We start from the raw sequence: 22,132 nt of genomic DNA on the forward strand, positions 1-22,132 counted from the left end.
TGAGTTTCCATGACCATATCTTGACGTCATCTAAAGAATTACTGCCTAGAAGTTTCAAATAGTCTTCGGTCACAACGAGGCCTGAAATCCATAGAACGAGTATTCAGTTTAACAGTAAATAGAATTGATTGGATTTCGTGGAGAGGAAAAGGTTCAAGTCTATAATCAGGCCAGAATTAGTTCTTAATAAAAGCTTATCTATATCGGAGGTCACTTGTTTCAGAGGAAAAAAAAAGTCATAAGTCATGGAAAAAAGGTATGAGATCTAGCAGTGAATATGATCGTATTTTAGATGGAATATTTTGCCTTTTCGAGATAGGATTTGTCCCAAAAGAGAAGCAAGAATCAGACACGAAATATAAAGAACTTCTTGTAACGGGACGTTAAACTTATGTAGAGAGACTTCGACGCGGTCAAATCTGAAATTTGAATAAGAGGAGGTCAAGGCCAAATTTAAACAGATACAGTTGGACACAGGACTCTATGGCACACCTTACTCCGAAGAATGGCACTCTGACACACCCTCCAGGACGAGCAACAAACCAAACAGATCGTGTAGGGAGAGCTTGCAATGGTAGTGCCCAGACCGGGGTTGCCAGGTTGCCCTTTTTCGGGCCAAAAAAACTCCAAATTTGGCCCTTTTTAAATTGATTAGCCTTAAATGCTATATTTTCTACCTTTTTCTACTATTAGGTTGGCCTTTTAGATCTGCAGTTGATCAGACGTTGGCCTTTTCTCATTTGGAAAACCTGGCAACCCTGGGTCTGGGCTAAACACGGAAACTCGCCGTGGCGTGCAGTAAGGGTGTGGCTAGATGCACATCCTTGGAGTGGGATGTAGAAGGAATTCCTGTGTCCAGCTATACATATCTGATATGTGACTAATAAAATCCATTGAGTTTTAGATATGCGGAGAAGACTAGTCGGAGACAGGTCTGATACAATTGCTGTTATTTTATTTAATGAAATCACTATTTCAATTGAAATGCAGAGCCTATGGAAATTACAAAAAGAAAAAAAAGCGAAATGTAAAGTCTGGGGGATTAAGCCTTCGTAGAAAGCATTGGTACTGACTCTTGAAGAATGAATGATGAAACACCCGGAAAGTTGTACGTAATAAACATAATAGTGATACTGTGAAAACGTACAAAATAGTGACAAATGAGGACTGGTAATCGGTAATCTTTGTACTTAAACTTCGGCAAAAAAAAAAAAAAAAAAAAAAAAACTCATTTTTCTTATTGCATATATTTTTAAGAGAAGTGGCATTATATAAGCTATACAACATTTAATAGTAAATAATACTAATTGCATGGCAGTTAAGGGGAATTCTTTGAACAAAAACAATACAAAAACTAATTCAAAGAGATAAGAGTAAAGATAAGCTAAAATATCAATAACGAAACGAGTCATAAAATAAAGACTTTAGCTACTTTATTGTAAGGGCTGCTTTTTTGGTCCTATACAGCAGGGGAACCCTACCCTCCACAGGACCTTCACATTCATTTTAACGTATATATTCCAAGGCATTCAGCATTTCACACCGCATATTGCTCGTTTATCGTTGAATCCACATTATCAAAGCACTCATAAAACAGAAAAGTCTTCAGTTTCCTCTTGAAAGCATTAATATCTTCAGTCTTTTGGAGGAGTGGGAGCTTATTATACACTTGAAAAAAAAAACCGTAATTTTAATGGGAAATTCTCTGTAAAAGCATATACTGTTCTTAGCCGTATTTCAGTAAAATACAGTCGACCGTAATTTTACCCTACTTTGTTATTACCTTTTACGGGTTGGTGACCGTAAAATCACTCCTTAACGTCAATATATCCGGTTATTAAAACGGTAAATATCTGGCAACATTTATTCCGGGATTTTTACCGTTCTATTTACGGGAAATGTTTAACAGTGTATACGACGGAAAGACCTACTCTATTGACTCTGCTCTCATCATTCTTCTTGCAGGTTGTCTTCCAGAGGGAGGATCTCTACAAGACGGAGCCCGCCTATCGCATCTCGGGCAAAGAAGAAGACATCCAGTGGGAAATCATGACCAACGGACCAGTTCAAGGTATGGGTGGAATTGTTACTTCTGTTACTCATTTTATCAAAGTGTTATCTTCAAACTTTAAACGTGGATCCTTCCAAAAATGGCATAATAAATTATCAATAAACGAAGAGCCCAGAATAACGTAATGTGTCCAAACTGTGTAACTGAACATAAGCATACACATACAACAATAACAAGGAAAGCAAGACGGCACTATCGTATTGAACAAATCAAAATAAAGCTGGCAATATACAATTTACAACCATCTCGCTAGACAGAGGCTTGACTTTTTTTTTTACACCAGTGCTGAAGAATGAACACCTTTTCACAAATATGATTAAAGTTGATTATGAAATGTCCGGATGTATTTCTCTCTCTGTATCTTGCATCAGAATCAGTTGGTTGGAATATCCGTGTGTATAAGTCGTTAGTTTTTATGTTATTATTATTATTATTATTATTATTATTATTATTATTATTATTATTATTATTATTACCACCCCCCCCCCCCCAGAAGGAGGTTATGAAATCGATTCATTTATTTATGTATTTATTTATTGGTCTGTGTCTGTCTGTCTGTGGACAGGATTACGTCAAAACTATTCGATGGATTTTGACGAAATTTTCACCACAGACAGTTTTAAGGTCATGGACGACTCCATTAAATTCCAGATATGACCCAGATCCAGATTCTAGTTCTGGATTTGCTATTTTTCGCAATTTTTAAGATAACGTCAAAATAAATAGACGTATTTTGATGAAATTTCCAACATAGATAGATCTTAAGTCATGCACGACTCCATTAACCTTTGGCGAAGGTCAGAAATCTCTGATTGCTCGTTATTGTTATTGTTGTTGTTATTCTTATTATTATTATTATTGTCATTATTATTATCATTATTACTATTATTACTATCATTAATTAATAATAATAATTATTATTATTATCATCATTATTATTATTATTATTGTTATTATTATTATTATCATTATTACTATCATTATTATCATTATTATCATTATTATTATTATTATTATTATTGTTATTATTATTATTATCATTATTACTATTATTATTATCATTAATTAATAATAATAATTATTATTATTATCATTATTATTATTATTATTATCATTATTACTATTATTATTATCATTAATTAATAATAATAATTATTATTATTATTATCATTATTATTATTATTATTATTATCATTATTATTATTATTATTTTACAGCAATGGTAAGAATCCACCGCGACTTGTTCATGTACAAAAGCGGAGTTTATTCGAACTCCGGCCTCACCAGTGAGACCGCTTCTCATTCCGTCAGGATCATCGGGTGGGGAGAGGACCAGTCTTTGGGATACAACCCCGTTAAGTATTGGGTAAGTGAATGTATCTTGCATTGCTGGTGTTCTATTTTCAAGACAAAACGTGAAAATATATTAATAAATAAGAGTTTAAAACCGATTATACACTTTAAAAAAGCGTAATTTTAATCGGAAATTCTCCTTAAAGATATACAGTTTTCAGGCGTATTTCAGTAAAATACAGGCGACCGTAATTTTACCCTACTTTTTTATTATCTTTTATGGGTTGGTGACCGTAAAATCACTCCTTAACGTCAATATATCCGGTTATTAAAACGGTAAATGTCTGGCAACTTTTATTCCAGGATTTTTACCATTCTTTTTACGGGAATTTTTTAAGTGTATCTGAAAATATCGGGGAAAAGTGGTCAGGTACTGACATTTTAAAATGTGCTTTTCTTTAGTTAGAGTAAAATGTATTCTAGATGTAGATACTGGAATCTGTCACCCTACTTACATCGGCTATGTACCAGCATCTTAGTTTTATTTCCCTAATTGAGAAGTTACTTAATGATTAAAACATTCTAATTACCATATTTCCGTTCTTTCGAAAACAGCTGGTAGCCAACTCATGGGGCCGACAGTGGGGTGAGAGAGGGTTCTTCCGAATCAGGAGAGGAAGCAACGAGTCGGAGATTGAGAACTTCATCATAGCCGTGAGGGCTCGCCTGGGGTCATACAGCTTGCTCACGGGTGAGAGGGGAAGTGACGTCAATCGCCCAAGGCGGACCAGATTCCCCGGCCGCAAGTCGGGCGGCCGTCCCAGACCCGGCCGTCATACGTCAGATTATTACAGTCACTATCTTCACGGCTCCAAAAAGGCGTAAATTTGTCTTTATTTAGCTTGTGAGGGTAATCAAGTGGATATGTCCTATCTAGTGCTGAATAGCCATCGGGTCGAGGATGCAATGACACTCGTGAGAGTTTATGTAATGTCAGAAATTTCAGAGTAAGGTTATATACTGCACTGTATGCTGACTTGATATACTGAGCCAGTAAGTAGTTTTCAGTTGTAAAGAAAACCATGTATGTAAATTTAATACGCTAAAGGGTTCATTTAAGAAATTACCTTTCAACACATTTTTATTACAGAAACCTGCTCTTTTTAGTTAGGTAGTTTTAAGCAAAGCAATTTCCAACTGTTACAGATTTAAGATACAGCTCTCTAGCTTGAGACCAGGTAATACCTTTTGTAAAGAAAGTTGTTCAGTGAATCTGTAACACCTTTTAATAAATATTAAAATTGTGCTATATTAACTAATCAACGTATAAGTGTGAGTGCTGAAAATATCAGGACAGACTAAGGAACAAGACTGAAAATACTGTGGGAATTTAGGAATATTCATGATTATAGATATCTGTGTATCTTACCAGAAGTCAAACCCATGACCTAGAGATGGATTTGTCATCTTATTTTGTATACCAAGAAAAGTATCGCCACCTTTTTACTGTTTTGTAATTTTCTGTATGGGAACATTTCAGATCCCAACATAACTTTTTTTTTTTTTTTTTTTTTTTTTTTTTTTTTTTTTTTTTTTGTATGGTATACCAGCGTAGAATTATAAACTCCCTTTTCAAAAAATTAATCTGAGTTTAGTAGAAATGGCTTGATGAATTTGTGCAACTGTATTCTGGAGATGCCCCAGAATCAATTGGGTTAGATATCAAAGATTAATCAGTCTAAAGAAATGTTATATTTGGAATGCTTCATGATAACAAAATTAATACCATTCAGTTGAATTTTCCCTTAATGGGCATATTTTGCAATCAGTTGTACTATTTTGTATTTCATTTAAGATGCTCATAGACATATTAAAAGCTTTTGTCACTGCATGTTTTGCGTAACTTTTAACTTATGAAATTGATTTACTAGTTTACAGAATTTCCTGAATATTTTTACTCAGTGATTAATTTTGTGTTCTACATCACGCCTGGAATAAAGTTAGCCCTAGAAGAGCAGGTTTTTGCTCACTCAATTTCTTAGCATTTGACTCCTGCTTTTCATATATGGAAAAGGATTCAACAGAAGGTTATCAAAAAAAAATGTTAGAACAGATTCTATTTTTTGTTCTTGCTGCAAAGAATGAATTTTTTTTCTTTTTTTTTTTCTTGCGGAAATTACATTTTAATGGATACTGTGATTCCATCTTCTTGTTCTGCTTCAGCTTCTCCCTAATGTTTGTTAACAAAGTTGCCAAACTTCGAATGGCAGACATTGCACCACATTACTCTGCAAGTCATATCAGAAACCAATTTTGCATCAGTCTATCTGTTTGATTCTTAATTTCTGCTATCAAGAAGCCTCCACGAAATATCCACAATTTGTTTATAGCTTATTAAGTTATTGATATTTGGTTATTTCTCAAGAAGTTTCTTTGATAACATATTTTTGGGACTTCATGTCCGTAGCTAGGGAGGGGTTTTTGATGCATTTTTTTCATAGCCTCGAGCTCTTCCTATTGTAAGATATTATTTGCATATATTGCATGCATGTAAATATCCACTTCTTGGCATTGGAAAATATATAGTACAGTAGGTACTCAGTATCTATGCATTCTGTATTTAGAAATTTCGTTATCATTAACAGTTTTTCGTGGTCACAAATTATAAAATATCATCTATGATAAAATTTTAGAAAACTATAATATTAGAATTATATAAAAAAGGTTATATGTTTCATAATTTTTATGAAAAATTTAGTTTTTAATAACTGTCATATTAACAATAAAGGACAGTTTTGGCATGTAACTGTATTGAGAACTGAGAACTACAGAAAAGAAAGGATAGAAAATATATGAAAGTTCTTACCATGGATCCACAGACATGGAGGGAGCACTGTATACATATATATATATATATATATATATATATATATATATATATATATATATATATATATATATATATATATATATATATATATATATATATATACATATATATATATATATATATATATATATATATATGAGAGAGAGAGAGAGAAAGGGAGAGAGATAGAGTCCTATTCATAATCATGTATAAGAGAAAATGCTGTATTGATAATGCAAAGGAGAGAATGCTCTCTTACAGGGGTCAGCCTTACGGAGCACTGCCAGTTTGTAAGCTTTAAGTCGCATTTGCTGATTTTAATGTTAGATTTCTGGTGTTGATTCGCTTATTCATTTAGTTTATATATATACAGAATTAGTGGACTGCCATACGGTTTTAATTAAACGTATGGCAGAGGAGGATAATGTGTTCATTTTATTTAAGATACTTATTTGTAAGCTGGTTAGAAATGTATGCGTCCTTGTATCGAAATGTAGCAGAAAATCATATGTTTACTGTTTGCTTAAATCAGTGATCATGTTATATAATTGTAAAAGGAATATTCGCCAGATTATGGTTGATGGTAAAGGTTGTTTTGCATTGTGAATCTTCGGTGTGTTGTAAGCTATTGTTGTTTATTGTAAGAGAGGGCATGGGCTAAAGAATTAGGATTTTTAACAAAAATCCAGTTCGTCAAGGTAACATTATTCTTGAATAGACTGAAGTCTTCACGATTTAATGTCCATCAACTTGTTCGCTTTTGGAAAGGGATATTCAGTCTCTAAAACAACAGAGGAGTCTTCTGAAGAATTGTATTCATATTTTTTTTTTTAATTCATCTTTACCCAGTCACCCATTTGGCAATCTAACAAACGAACAAAAGCTAAAATGATTACAAAAATTTAGTTATGAATCTGCCCAAGATCCAATAATGTTAAAATTTATATACATTGCCGAGATATCTAACCATAAAAAGGAGTAAAGTGGATTATGAGTTATCTATATTTAGGGATTTAATAATCTTTTGAATACGATATTACAATTATTGTGAACCTTGTCGATGTAAAAATACCTAATGCTATTCTTACAATATTAGGGATTTTCCCCAAGGAAGGATACTGTTTAAAGACTGGGAATATTTCTGCACAAACTCAATACATTTCACGAAAATCAGTAGAAAGTTGACAACATTTTTAAAAAAATAATTTCTTCCTTCTGTCCATTTTAACTCTGAACTGCGGTCTGTTCTTAGCTTGACGACACGAGAAAAAACGCTGAGGCAAGACGAGGAGATTTTCTCTGAGAAAAGAATTTCCTCATATTCAGTAATCTCTGACCCAATATGCAATTTGTGGCCTTCATTTTGTAAGAATTTAAACGAGTGTATAGGCCCCTACACACGATCAATTTTTTCGTCAAATAATTGATATCAATTAATTGACGTCAATGAATTGTTGGAGAAATTGACCGTGTTTAGGGGACATTGATATCAATTTAATTGAAACAATTTCATTGAATCAATTAATTGAGAGATCAAAGATCCTTTGATATTTATTGATGGGTCTTCAATAAAATTGATCGTGTGTGGGCAAAGCATCAATATATTGATCAATAATTTAAGTGTTTTCCCAGCAGTGAAAGGGCACTATTCCTAGAGCCACAGATGCTTTCATCTCGGAGTTATGAATCAAACTGAAAATTGAAGTAAAATCATTGACCGTGTAGGCACAGTGATTTCCTCAATTTCATTGTCGTCAATAAATTGATATCAATTAATTGACGAAAAAATTGATCGTGTGTAGGGGCCTTAGGAAGTAGGTATTAGGAACGTTTCAAAGAAACGCGGGTCATAATGCTTATTGATTCTAGTTATCATTTTCATTATTTCTATTGTTGGTGACATGTAATAAACAAAATTAGTTCCATAATTAATCTTATTTTAGAAGCCCCTTGAAATGCCTCTAATGTTTATGAAATAGTTATTTGTATAGAATTTACATGTTCTTCAAGTAGGCTTTTAAGGGATTACTTTTATTATTAGCAACATATTATTTATTAGGGCTTGAAATGTATCATAGAGTAAAATAGTCAATAAAAACTATATTGAAAATATCGTTTTTTTTATCCAATTAATAAGAAAATATGAAAGAATAAAATCTTGAGCATGACAATGATTCCTTAAGCCAGTAAATTTCTGCTTAAAGTTTCACCAAAAAAAAGAAAAAAAAATATTCTTGTTACCCGAGTACATCCCTACATACATTCGCACACCAGAGTTACTACGTCATTATAAAGAAATAATATAAAACCTTTAATTTTTCATTTTGGTAGCAAGAAATCTTGGAAAGGTTTTATCATTCAACATTTTAATTCTTCTTTTATTCATAAAAAATACCTATCATTCATCTCACTTACTAAGTTGTTTTTATAATTCTATAATTAGTTTTATAATGGATGACCGATATGTTTATGGAATGAACTCTCCTCATATATATTTGTTAACATTCATGTACCACTACTTGTTATATTTAAAACAGGCCAATAGATGGCGTTCGGTGAGAGGTTTCATTCTCGTATCCTTGCCCGTGAGCAAGACACCGTGGAATAACAGATCCTTGGGAAGATCCATTTTCGTTTGCCGTCTAGAATTGCTCTCTCTTTTGCCTTGGATACGTAAGTAGACGGTTGTAGTTTATTTTCTCTTGTTGCTGTTCATTGTGAAGTTAATTGCTTATATATAACGTTGAGTTTTGCGTCAATTATGAATTTGTTTAAAGTTTTCGATTTTATTCACGATGTCTGTAGGAAAACTGGTTTTTCAGTTTTATTTCGTGAGTTTTTAGTCTTAATTTCGAATTATGTTTTCCAGAAGTATTAAATATTTTAGAAGACTTAAACGATGGAAAATTTTGGAAAACATAACGAGGGGCGAGACATTAGCTACCGCTTGTACCTGTCAAATGTTTGCAATATGATTGTTCCAAAATTGTGCATTTTTAAATGCTAATTTCGAATTGCTAAATGAATCCTGAAGTTACCGAGTCGATTTTATAGGAATCTTTGCGTTGATTTGCTCTTTATAGAGTTTTGCGTAGTAATAGAAAGGCACCATTGGATTTTAATTCAGTTTTTGTTAACTGTTTTGTAATTAGTCTCTTGAAAATTAAATTCAAGAATATTGGCTATAGTATTGATGCCACGAATTTAGTCCGAAGTACTCTTTACACTTGATAAATTGTAAATCTAAGTTTAATAGGGTAACTTAGTGTTGGTGCAGTAGGGGCCAATGGATCATACGTTATTTTAGAAACTGTTTTGATCCCTAAGAGTCGTAGACAGAAATAACGTAAGGTATATTTAACAATTATTTCCCGTTCATAGTTTGCCATCATATCCTGGTCTCATTTGCAGTCACTCGAGTAATCCTGAGCCGTTCTTTATATTTATACAGCCAAGGTTACTATCATTTATTGCAAATGAAGTCGCTATTAGTAACCACTTATAATATACGGAGAGATTCCTTTAAACCAAAATTTGGTTTTTAAAGGCTATGAATTAGTCTTATTTAGTTACAAAAGTATAATTAGATGCACCTGAGAACTCTTTTTATTAAGTATTCAGGAGACCTAGACTTTTGTATTGGCCTAAGGGCAGAGCCTTAAGGGGCTATGCGTACCCTCACCGAACGGTTGTAACGGGTATATGGTACGGTAGGGGGGGGGGGTTGTTTCCCGAGATGAGATATTCCCTTTTAATTATACTAGTAGGACATCTTTAAATTGTCTTATTTGAATAAGAGGCTCTAGCTGTTAATTTTCATACCATAAATGACTTTATGGTATTGTTTGACTTATATGCTCAAGTTTTGAAGTATGTGGATTTAAGTGGTCAGATTTCCTGTTGTAACGTTATTTGGCTGCTAATTGTATAACTTTACTCTCAATTTAATGCTCTGTCACAAGCGCATTTTGCTTCAATCTTAACTTTGAACAACCAGTTACTAGTCGTGGGCGGAAGACTTGACCTTGGGGGCGGAAACTTCATATAGGCCTACATTTTGACAGTTCCTTGAACTTTTTTTTTTTTTTTTTTTTTTTTTTCACGCATTGGTTAGTAGTAACAGATTAGTGTAGATCAAATGTGTAGGAGTGAACTTGCCCTAAACGACTTTCTATTTTGAAATTAGCACACGGGCAAGTTAGGCAGTAACTTTTTTTTGTTACACAGCCAAATTCATGAACCGCCTTTTCAAACTGGCTCTCGTGGTTTGAATATAGTATTACTTAGGTTTTTCCTTCCCCCACCCACCCCTTATATAAAGTAACTGAAGGGATTTATTGCATGAAACTGGTCTTTGGGACGTGGGAAAAAAAATTTTTTGCGCAGACTGTTCAAACTTTATTTAAAACTACGTTGGAGAGATCTCGTATATTCGTGAAAATAGTATGTAATCACCTGCAATTTTATGCTAAAGGATTTTTTCGTACATTAGTAGAGAACTTGGATGGTTGTCGCATCTCTAAATTTTCGGTTTTTACTTTTTATTTTGTAACTTTTGTTAAATCTGTTTTAATAATTTTACGTAATTAGAATAGGACCTCAGACTTCTAATCCTAATCGAACATTCTAAACTAAATTTGTATAAACTATAAATCCTAAATAAACTAGCGTTTTCAGCTTCAAAGTATTTCACGTGAAACTAGTGTGGCCAGAATGTGTAGTTCATGATGGAATTTAATAGCAATGTTTTAATGTCTAATATGGGTGCGTGAAACCACGAAACATATTTGAAGGGCAACTTGATAATTTTGTAACTTACAAATTTGTGACGAAAGTTATTGAAACATTAGTCGATTACTTATTTACTTTTACGGGTTTATTTCTCGCCCTCCATCCGACACTGTTCAGGCGGGCCTTGGTGTGTGAAAAAAAAATAATTTCTTTCCAGTTAATATTTTGCTCTGTATCGTTATCAGTTATTTCGCTAGCATTTGTATTCAGGCTTAATAGTTTTCAGGTCACTATCATAACACTTTCTAAAAAGATAAGTCTTCAGGTTTTTCTTGAAAGCTGCCACATTATTGCTATTCTTGACATAGTGGAAGGTCGTTAAAGAGTCACGGTGCAGCATTACTTGACATTAGGGCTTGTTTAAAAGGCCAGGCTCTCCATTCTCATCCAAATTATGGTCCTGCAGCTCTCCTCTGGTACAGTAATTAGGTTTTGAATGTGTTAAGATTAAACTGGCAAGATATTTATTAAGGGGGAGTTGTTATAAATAACTTAGTTTCCTTACTAAACGACCCGGAACAAAGGTAGTTTTTCTTAACTCTTCTCTTGCTCAACATCGCTTGCCATGTTTTGCTTTCCCGGCCTTTAAATAACCTATCTATGAAAAGTTGCATGACTGCATAATTTGGGAGTAAATGGAGAACGTGGTCTTGAAACCCGATGTAAATTTCAGCACTAAATCATGCAGGATTATTAAATTAATGCTATTTGAAAGTGTAAATTAAAAATAGATAGCCATGAACTCGGGTATACTAGTAGTGTTGTTAGAGCAGTAAAATTAGTAAATTTTTCAGTTTAAGCTGATATACTTTGGTGAATTTAAGGGTCAGATTTAATGAAATCTGACAGAAATTACTTGAAAGCTAGAATTTTGATTAGTGTTAGTGGGTAAAGTGAATGTTCAAAGAATAGTCACAAACTAAGTATATCTCGGATTTAAATGGATTTTTATTTGAATCAATGCAAATAGTAAAATGGGGATCTTTAACATAGGTTGAGGTAAACCAGCCCAAATGTGAGTGAAGACTCAAATACTCGTATGACTTTATAATAATTACCTAGATAAAGCGTGCCTTTATTAAATATCATAAATGGACAAGTTTAAGGTAAAAGCCACTGACGGCGATCCTTATTTGATACTAAAACTTTATATTTTAATCTGCTTTCTATTTAAGCAGATTGAACTTTGCGTAAAAATGTCAACATTAAACCTTGTACAATTTTGAGTATTCACTGTAGTATCAACCGGAAACTGGGAAAACTTAACGCCCGCTAGGAAAATATAAATTTTAATTTTATGTAACAAGGGTTTTAATTTGATTAACTAGAAGATGGCGGATCTGTATTTTATTGAAAATACCGAAGGTGAAAGCTTTTAGTACAGATCTTAACAGAATGGTCTAATTGGTGAATTGTCTAGCGGGGACAAAGCCCACAACTTGAGGTCCAAACGTTTGAAATTGAATGGAAAAATGAAATTTCCGAAAAAAAACATTCGAATATCTTAGTTTGCGATACATGGTTTTTAATTGCTTCAAGTAACCTACCCTACCCAAATGTGTAGGATACCTATGTGGTTGAATTGACTTAAGGTTCATGTAGGTATCGAAATAGCATCATAATAAGTTAAGAATATCCCCAGGCATATAACTAATAATATTAAAAGTCGATTCTAAGTAATCTAGACTGCTGTGAAATATGTACTTTCATGAATGTTAATGAATTTGAAGAGGGAAATATTCCACCTTACCCCACATGGTGTAGAGCTTTCTCTGAAAACTTGAAGGAAAGTTTAATTACACCTTAGCCAGTTCTTGATTTATTTTTACGTACTTAGAAATTCTTCTTAAACTGAATTTCCCGAAACAAGGGATTGATAGGTCTGGTTAACTGACAGTAAAATTAATTCATGAAAACCTGACGGAAGAAAGGCAAAGCCTTATTTCAGACTGATTAAGAAAATTTATATTTTAAAGGAAACAATTAGGCTAGCTGAATGGTTTGAAACCTTAACGACGCATATTGTATCGGGGTGGCAGTTCACATTTATATCAATGTATTCACGGGTATAAACATAATCTCGTTACGAGCATAGTTACCACGAATAAATTGGTATTGTTTGTTGGATTTTGGTGTTGACGTAAACTTTCAGAATTCGGGTTAGGTAGTTTTTGTATATTGTTCCCTCTGTTAATTTGGAATTTAAATTAAACTGGATTTTTAAATTTTACCCGTATTAGTCACTTGAAAGCACGTTCATGGTTAACTTTTAATCTTTTACTTTTGCTATTTGCAAATGCCCTCTTATAAACTAAATCTTTTAAAGCAACAAGGGATACGAGCTATACAGTGTATTTCGCTCTTAAATTGTTTGATGGAAGTGTAGAATTAGCATAGTTTTTAATGTAGTTTACCATTTAATGTTATACCTATTTTGATAGCTTTAGAATTGGCTTTTACTGTACTGCCCTGACAGTAATGGTCGCTATTCTTGATAGGTTTACAAAATTTGTAGTAGATTCTACATAGCATTGCTTTCATGGGTACTTAAGATTCCTAACTTTTCAAACTCAGTTGGTAGTGGCTGGGTCGCTTCCTAGCATTATTATTGATTTTTTAAGTTATAGACCAGTTGATGGGCACCATAGGAATTATAGGAACGTGATATCAGGTGTTCCACAGGATAGTGTTCTTGGCTCATTACTTTTCATATATACACATGACATGTGGGTTGGCCTAGAAAACAAGCTTGTTGCATATGCAGATGATTTTACTCTTCGCATCAATTCCATCCCCTGAATGCAGATCTGTGGTTAGTGAATCCCTTTAGAGATTTAGCTAAAATTAGTGCATGGTGCAAATATCGGTTATGAAGTTTAATCCTAACCAAACTAAATTATTTTAAGTAGGGCAAGGACGGTGGCGGCTCAACATCCGGATCTCAGTATTGATAATTTTTCTAAAATTTCTATGACTTAAACTTTTAGGTGTGATTCTCGACAGCAAGTTTACTTTTGAGAAACACAATAGGTTTCTTCTTCAATTGCACAAAAAAATGGCATATTGAGTCTTTCAAGATTTTAGGTTATCGATCTATCCTGAAGTGTTAATTCTTTCATTCTACCTTGTTTTGAGTATTGTTCTCCTGTCTGGTCTAAAGCTGCTGATTCTAATCGTAATTTGTTGGACAGAAACTTACTGTCTATTAAATTTCTTATTCCTAATCTAGATATTAATCTTTGGCACCGTCGTTCAATGAGGTCATTATGCATGTTGCATAAGATTTTTCATAACTCTGACCATCCTTTACATTCAGATCTCCCTGGACAATTCTATCCTGTTCGTAATACTAGGCAGGCAGTTCATTCTAATAGCCAGGCCTTCTCCATGAGGTTCACTACTAAACAGTATTCTAGAAGTTTTATTCCAGCTGTTACCAAGTTGTGGAATGATCTTCCTAAACGGGCAGTTGAATCAGTGGAACTTAAAAAGTTCAAAAGTTGGAGCAAATGTTTTTGTTGACCAGGCTGACAAGTCTTTTTATAGTTTGACATTTTTTTTTTTTACTTAAATAGTTTATATATGACATGTTTTGACGTTACTGATTTTAGTGTGATTTGTTAATTTGTTCTCTATTTCCTTATTTCTTTTCCTCACTGGGCTATTTTTCCCCATTGGAGCCCTTGGGACTTATAGCAGCTTGCTTTTCCAACTAGGGTTGTAGCTTAGCTAGTAATAACTTTCTTACTCTTGCATAATACAAAATATCGCTAAACTTTCAGTGAATTAAAAGAATTTGAACAGCGTGAACATTAGTTTTTTAAAGGTCTGAATTGTCCATCCATTACCGTTACGAAGCAGTTTTTAAGAAATATTTGCCTACAATTTAAGTATCGTCGTAAGTTAAATTTGTAGTAAAACTTGGCAAATGGTGGTTGAAGTGTGGACTGCTTGGGGACCTAGGCCTATTGTAAGTATGTAGTAAATGCAGAAGTTTATATGGTTAACCTCGTGAAAGAGGTCTTTTGAACAGAAAACCTTGTAATATGACAATTTGGAAAACGGTTGAGAAAAGTCTTTATACTAAATACTTTTCATACGCGATGAAGCATATAAAGCATATACAAAAGTGAATGAGTTGGTTAAATTTGTCAAGGTAATACGGTCCTGATGTCTGAGCACAATGAAGCCGGGAGATTGGACTAGTTTCAGTTTGTAGTTTAAAATATATCAATGGGAGTAGAACCAAAATTTTACTTTTAAAGTGAGATACTGTTAGCAATTTAACTAGGTCTTTTGGGGGTACTTTAGTTCATTCTATTGCAGCCTTATTACGCATGACACTTTGCCTTTTTCTTTTTTCAAAAACCCTAATTCCAAAAATCCATTGTAACGCTTAAACTTTATTCATAGTAAATTTTTTTAAAGTTGAAGACAAAAACGTTGAAATTTCTTACCAGCATCGTGGCTTTTAACAAGTTTTAATTACACAGAAATAACGAACGGTAGCTTGGTTTAAAACTAGGCAGGGTAACCAGCTTTGTCTTGATATTTAGTGAAGAAAGTGCTTGGAAGTGTTGTTTTCCGGATACTAAGTATCAGTTTTGTTGCCTAACTTTTATTCCGCAAGTTTCATGTTCTATTAGTTGGAATTTTCAATTTAAATATATATTTGGAAGTTCCTTACAAAATCCTCAGATTGTAACTGAAAACCTATTCAACCAAGTTAATGCTAACATAGCCATTATGGATAGCAAAACTAGAATTAAACTGCATTGAATCGTAAGGCCTTTAATTTCCTCACAAACGGTAGGAACTTTGAAGAGAGTTCAGAAATTATTCATGCAGATAAAATTTGCTGCATGTGTCAAGGCCAACATTTTGTAGCATGCTTTCTAGAATAGCAGGTGTGCTTAATGTAGTCTTTCCTTGCCCGAACTGTTAACAAGATAGCGAGATAGTTTGCCTGTAGTTCTTTGCCATGCTGTGATATTTGCTCAATTCCCCTCTTTGTTTTAAATGTTTCATAAATGCTATGCTGTATAGACTTAACCTTATTCCGCAAGTTAATATATTGGATTGTTTTCTGAAGGTTACACTTACACCAGTTTTTATGCACAGCATGTTTTGTCGTTTTAATACAATATTTGTTTGAAACTTATGGAAAATGGTGGAAAGTTTAATCTAAGGGCTATTCATGGCCTTCATTTTGTGCCTACTAGTTGTTCCCTTATTACAAAGTTACTATTAATCTTAAAGGTGCTACGATTTTCGTTGGTTTTGAAACTACCTTCACGCCTTGCTGTTTATCCTTTATTTGCTCATACATAGTTGTTTCTGAAAACAAGCTTCTCCAGTACTATTTATCTTATAATTGTAATGTTTAATTTCACAACTTTGGGGCATTACAGAGAAATTGTGCAGGATGTTAGGTCCCATATTTAAATCTCACTTCGCTACTGGGCATTCTGGAAAGCTATTTTGTTGGACTTCCTTTGATATTTTCACCACTGATGGTGACACACACTGTAGTGGAAAGCAGGCTGAAATATTACAGCCCGCAAGTTCTTAAATTTCATGTAATTCGTATTTTAATTAATCCTATCTTATTGCATTAAACTTTTCCGTAAGTTATAATATTGGTCCTATTTAGATGGCAATCTAAATTATCCACATATATATAAAAAAAACTTTAACAAACTCCCTTCTGTAAAATAAACGAACCCTTCCTACATTTACCAATAACTATTCTTATCTATTTTGAGAAGTTTTGATCTTTTATCTAAAAGTAGTCTTTCTTTTCCAGACTTAATCATTGGGAAATTGGAACTGTCGAAGGAACTGGACTGATGGTCACAAGACGACTTTGAAAAAAGTGGATAGTCTTCGGTTCCGTGTAAAGTTAATTAGGTACATAGCGTTTTTCTGTTTAGTTTACTGCTGTAAAATGATGGAAAGGAAGGTTAGAGTTGATTGTGTGTTTTGGCTGATCTTCATAATTTTGGAAGTAAAATTCTTGTCCCTTTTAAGCTATTACAGGTCGAGGATTGCAGTAATTAGGAGTAAAGCTACCTTAAAATATTTAGCTTTAAACATACTTTCTGTAAAACTTGAATTTTCAAGCTATCTTAATGCGCATAAGTTAATGTCTAATCTGCTTACTTGATATACTCCAAATATATCTTTGAAACCTTCAAGTTAAATAGTTTTTCTTTATAGTGACTAACAAAACCATTTGGATTTGGTTCAGTTTCTTTATGGTCCCTAAGTATTTATGAAATTTGACATTTCATAGTTTTTTCTCTCTCTCTCTCTCTCTCTCTCTCTCTCTCTCTCTCTCTCTCTCTCTCTCTCTCTCTCTCTCTCTCCCTCCCTTTTTGTGGGGGGGGGTCCTTGCTGTTGAGCCAGCTTTTGTCGGGAAACAGATGGTCGCGTTCCTAAAATTCTCATTCACCTGAGCAGCGAATTTTATCAATAAAGTAGGTAGAAATGTAAAGAATTTACCATTCTCCGCCTTGACTAGGTAATCCTGAGGCTAAAACCATTAAAATATTCTTATCCCCTAAATTTTCAACTTTATTGTATACTTTTACCATTTTTATTTTACTGATTTGCAACTGTAACGAATTTCCACCTTTTTGCTTGTTTGTACATTAAATGATCTATGAAACCTATTAAGTGTTTTTTCATCCATTGTGACTTATAACTGATTTTAGGATTAATAAAAGCTAAACTTGAAATTTCGTATTTCGGAAGTATTCTCCAGGTTACAAACTTGAAAAAAAAAAACAATTTTTAAAAGTGGATAATGGTGTAAAATTAACATCGCCGCCTTAGCCAGTTGGCAAGTTACAAAATCTTGAAGTTTTAAGTGTAATGATACTGTCGTTTGACAATACTATAGATACTGGGTGAGACAAATTATTTTAAATAAAGCTGGTTATGTTTGGTACTTCTAAATCCTGGTGTTACTAATGAATTACAGTATCATCGACTAAGAGTAAAGTTTTAAAGTGAAACTGTATCACTGCATAAAGCAGATATGCAAATTATCTCGCCAAATGAAGCACCCAGGTGGCAAGAGTGTTTGTCATAAGCATACTAAGTTCATCTAATCGATACTGGCCAACTCCGTTGAGCTTCACTCTGGGCTTATTAATCTGATATTCTAATTGCTAATCCATACTGGTTGCGGAAAACTAATCAGTGCTGGAGATGATAAATATTAACTTAATAAACCAGGACTTAGTGTCTGGTTCGGGAAGAGATTAATTTACTTGCCTGTATATAATTTCAGTTTGGTTAGAATTTGAAGTTGGTCTATGCACCTGAAGTCTTATTTTCAAAGTAAAAATTTTAATGGTTTTATTGTTAATTAGGTTTACTGCTGAATTGGGTTTAGAGAAATTGTTATATTAGGGAGATAAACCATTGGTAACAAAATGAAATGAAAAAGTTTTGGTAAGCCATGTCCTGTATCCACAACAATTTTAATGAATTTGTCACCTTATGTGCGAAATAACTTATTGTTTGGTTGAAAAATAGCATGCCATATAAGGGTTGTCTTTGTGAATTTACAATGCTGAGCATAAATGAAAACTGAAGTTCATAGAAATTTGGCTTTAAAAGGCCATAGAACTTCTGAAACTAAAGGTAGATAAAATTTCTCTGTGATGACAGAGGCATTAGTGACAATTCTTTGCAATAAGAAAAAGGGGCCACAGGGTACTTGGAACACTAGGTGGACTAAATTGTAATGACTAATCTATAAAACAGAAGTGTAGATTCCTTTGTTCAACTAAAGCAGTTTTGGTATAATTTGTTTGAAGTCTGAATTAAGATAAAAGTATAGGAAAGTGAGTGGAATTTTGCCTATTTTGAAACTACTACGAAGCTTGATTAATTTGGTTATAGTTTAGGAAACTTCTATTAGAATTTGAGCTGAAAACTGAGAAACTACTGAAGTGTAGAAGGAAATACGTGGCAGCAGTCTCATGAGAGTATACTTTAATCCCACCATGAATAATGAATGTAGGAATTTCATTGGTAGGCCTATGCAGTAGTATTAATAAGACTAAGAAGAGTTAATCACTCAGCTAGCCGTTAATGCCTTGCAGCTGATATTTAAGATTTTGTAAATTAGTCAAGTATGTATTAGTTGTAATGGCTATGCAATATAAAATTATGGCATTGATAGATTAGGCAGCCTTGAAGTAGAATTTAGTGTTACATATTTTGAGGTATGTGGAAGAGTAAGCCAAACCAGGGTAACAGTAACACACCAATGCTAAAAAAACCTTCAAATGCCTTAAAGTATATAAATCTACAAAATACCCACATTCGACTAGTTCTCAGTAATATTGTAGAGATTTGAGTTGAAAATATGGTAAATATTATTGCTTCGCTGTTAATAGTATAGCTTTTGCCTTGCTGATTAAGATATGTCTATTAACATTAAGTTAATGTTCGGGAGGTGCTGTTATCGCAGCAATGTTCATTATACTATTAGAGGTGGGACCTTAATTTTTCAAGGCAGAACTTGACCAGTTGAAAATCGCTTACAGCCTTCAATGTAAAATAAATTTAATACTCGTAAAGCATTTTGTTTTATCTGGGCAGTAAGGTAATGGAATGGCATAGTAGGCTACAAGCATGTAGGATAGGCTACTATATGAATTGGTCAATCAGTTAAAATGCAGTAGAGGAATCCTAAAGTTTCCGTGTAACTTTTCTATGAAACCTAAGTTTTTTGTTAACTGATTTTGTATTAGTTCCAATTAATCTCAACAGTTCTTATAAGTTTTTCTTTAGTGTTTTATTTAAAACTTCTCGTTCTCCATGTCTGCTTCACGGGTGAGTTTGATACTGAGCTTGATTCCTGAGCTTGATTCCAGTACTCAATTGTAAGTGCTTTTGACTTATTTCCTCATCCTGTCGGTTTATCTTGATGGTAGTTTTTGTTGGAAAAATTTAACCATATGGATATTTGCAGAAAATTTTTATCGAAAGATGGATCTCGGTAGTCAGATTTAGGTATGAAGGTATATTTAGTGGAATGAATTCCTCCCTTAAATATGCTGACTAAACGTAAGATTCTTACCAATTACCATGTTTGATGGAGTGTTAAATATGTAGTTTAGCAGGGATAACAAACTGATTTTGAGCGAAGCGAAAAATCTATTATTGGGTGATATAGCCATGACGTCCTGATGGAAGTGTTTTCGCCTTCGGGGACCATATAGGGGACCGGGTTGATTGCGTATCTTAACACAACCTAAATGTAGAAACCCATAAAATTACAGAACTAGCCCCTAAAGCCTAACTAGAGAAGGAGGGTCCTAGGCAAAGTAGGCTGAAAGACACATCGCAAGTTGCAGGGAGGGAGGAGTAACCCAACCAGATGCAACTGAGGAAAGGCAGAGCCGTTCCTTACTAATCGGTCGCAACCCTAAGGGGGGATCATTCCCTTAGGATAGACAGAGAAGCGATAAATACTCTTGATTGTAGACAAAATTCCCCTATATAGAAGGGGAAGCATGGCAACAGAGGGAATGCCCGCAGGCAGGGGATTAGGGAGCATATAGGGGTTCCTACATTTAGGTTATGGTGGAAAGATACGCAATCAACCCTGTCCCCTATATGGTCCCCGAAGGCGAAACCACTTTCATCAGGATGTCATGGCTTGAGCCCAAAAATACCATTAGATAGCACCAGAGCAGAAACCTAGGTTGTTGCTTGCTCTTAAATCAAAATAACCCTTGGTTCTTATTTTGAAGAATCTGATGGTCTTGTTTTATTAAATCAAATTTGAAATTATAGATTTTATTTAACACAGTTGTGACCTGTTCGGTGTTTTCTGTCTGTTAAACAAGACAATCATTTCTGAGACTGTAGAATCTGGATTGGTTTAATATTTAGTTAAGTACAAAATCCTGTCATCATTTGGGGCAATTATCTAATACAAATAATTTTATCTTGATCTAACGTTCCTCTTCAAACGCCAGGCAGTAGTAATCCTCCAAATTCCAGTTTAGGCTATAGCCATATTACTGCATTATGGATGGACCTATGCAAGTCTAATTTCGCCATCATAATTTGGGTATATAATACTGTGATCATATCCAAATACTGACATTTTATCAAAATTTACACTTTTGAGAGGTTGAGCAGAAATATACCAGATTTTCAATGTTTGTTGTATGAGGGACTGCGTGTTAAGAAACTAAAATCTGACCCACCCTAAATAGCTTAATTCCCTTTGAAAACCAGTTGAAGTCTTTTCATAACTGTAACAAGATACTTTAATTATTAGTCGTCCTAATATAAATCATTCTAACAGGACTTCTGCTTACGGAAATCCCCCACTTGTTCAATTAAAATATTTAAAATGTAACTTAACGTCGAATACTTTTAAACAAAGCTCTTGCACTAAAGGGCAACAGACTACGCTGATACTTTTGACTTTTAACGAAATAACATGGAAGGGGGAAGCTCTAAGAGAATTGAATGTTCTGCTGTAGCCTAAATAAAAATTATTTATCGGTGGTCTTGCTTAGTTACGAATGTTGCCCGCTTGACTGATATAAAAGTACTGCCTTGTTCTTATCGGGGGGTGGGACTGGGAGCTGGGAGGCTGGCTTGGCCGCGTGAGTGCTGACTCTGCTGAGCACAAATGTAGCTTTAGTTGCGTCTGACATTGAAAGCTCGATGACCCATTTCTTGATTAAGAGCAAGCTTTAAATCAAAGTCTCACACATAGCATCGCGTTCATTTAATGAAATTAATTACTTTTTACTGGGCCATTGTTGTGTGATTAATGTAATTAACGATTTTTGTTTGTAATATACCTTGGAAAACACTGCCACAGTTGAGGTGGTTAGATTATTTACACCTGTAGGAGTTGTTGGAAAAACAATGCCGTTGTGACGAGGGAGACAGATCGTTCACACCTTGGGTTGTTGTCAGGTAGCTGTTGTCCAGGTACGGTGATTGCCCCGGGCCTCTGAGGTTGTTAATTCGTGGTGTGGGGTCCTTTCTTGCTATTCTCCTCATTGGTTGGTGAGTTGCAACTCGAAGGTCGTCCATTACTACCACAGAGGGAACTTGTA

At 34.0% G+C, this 22,132-nt stretch overlaps 3 protein-coding genes across 3 annotated transcripts in view; 2 read left to right on the forward strand and 1 right to left on the reverse strand.

Moving 5' to 3' along the window:
• LOC137620445 (uncharacterized peptidase C1-like protein F26E4.3) overlaps nt 1–6,184 on the forward strand; it is a 14,855-nt gene extending 8,671 nt beyond the window's left edge. The window contains 3 exon segments of the mRNA XM_068350604.1: nt 1,966–2,071; nt 3,289–3,437; nt 3,980–6,184. Coding sequence (XP_068206705.1) covers nt 1,966–2,071; nt 3,289–3,437; nt 3,980–4,249 — 525 coding nt within the window. The 3' untranslated portion in view covers nt 4,250–6,184.
• The window catches only part of LOC137620851 (uncharacterized), a 162,952-nt gene that overhangs the window by 118,232 nt on the left and 22,588 nt on the right, over nt 1–22,132 (forward strand). The gene's annotated exons all lie outside the window — the stretch shown is intronic.
• The window catches only part of LOC137620612 (uncharacterized peptidase C1-like protein F26E4.3), a 171,805-nt gene that overhangs the window by 26,839 nt on the left and 122,834 nt on the right, over nt 1–22,132 (reverse strand). The window lies entirely within an intron of this gene.

Source organism: Palaemon carinicauda, chromosome 27 (genome assembly GCF_036898095.1).
Source record: "Palaemon carinicauda isolate YSFRI2023 chromosome 27, ASM3689809v2, whole genome shotgun sequence".
Classification (NCBI taxonomy): Eukaryota; Metazoa; Arthropoda; class Malacostraca; order Decapoda; family Palaemonidae; genus Palaemon; species Palaemon carinicauda.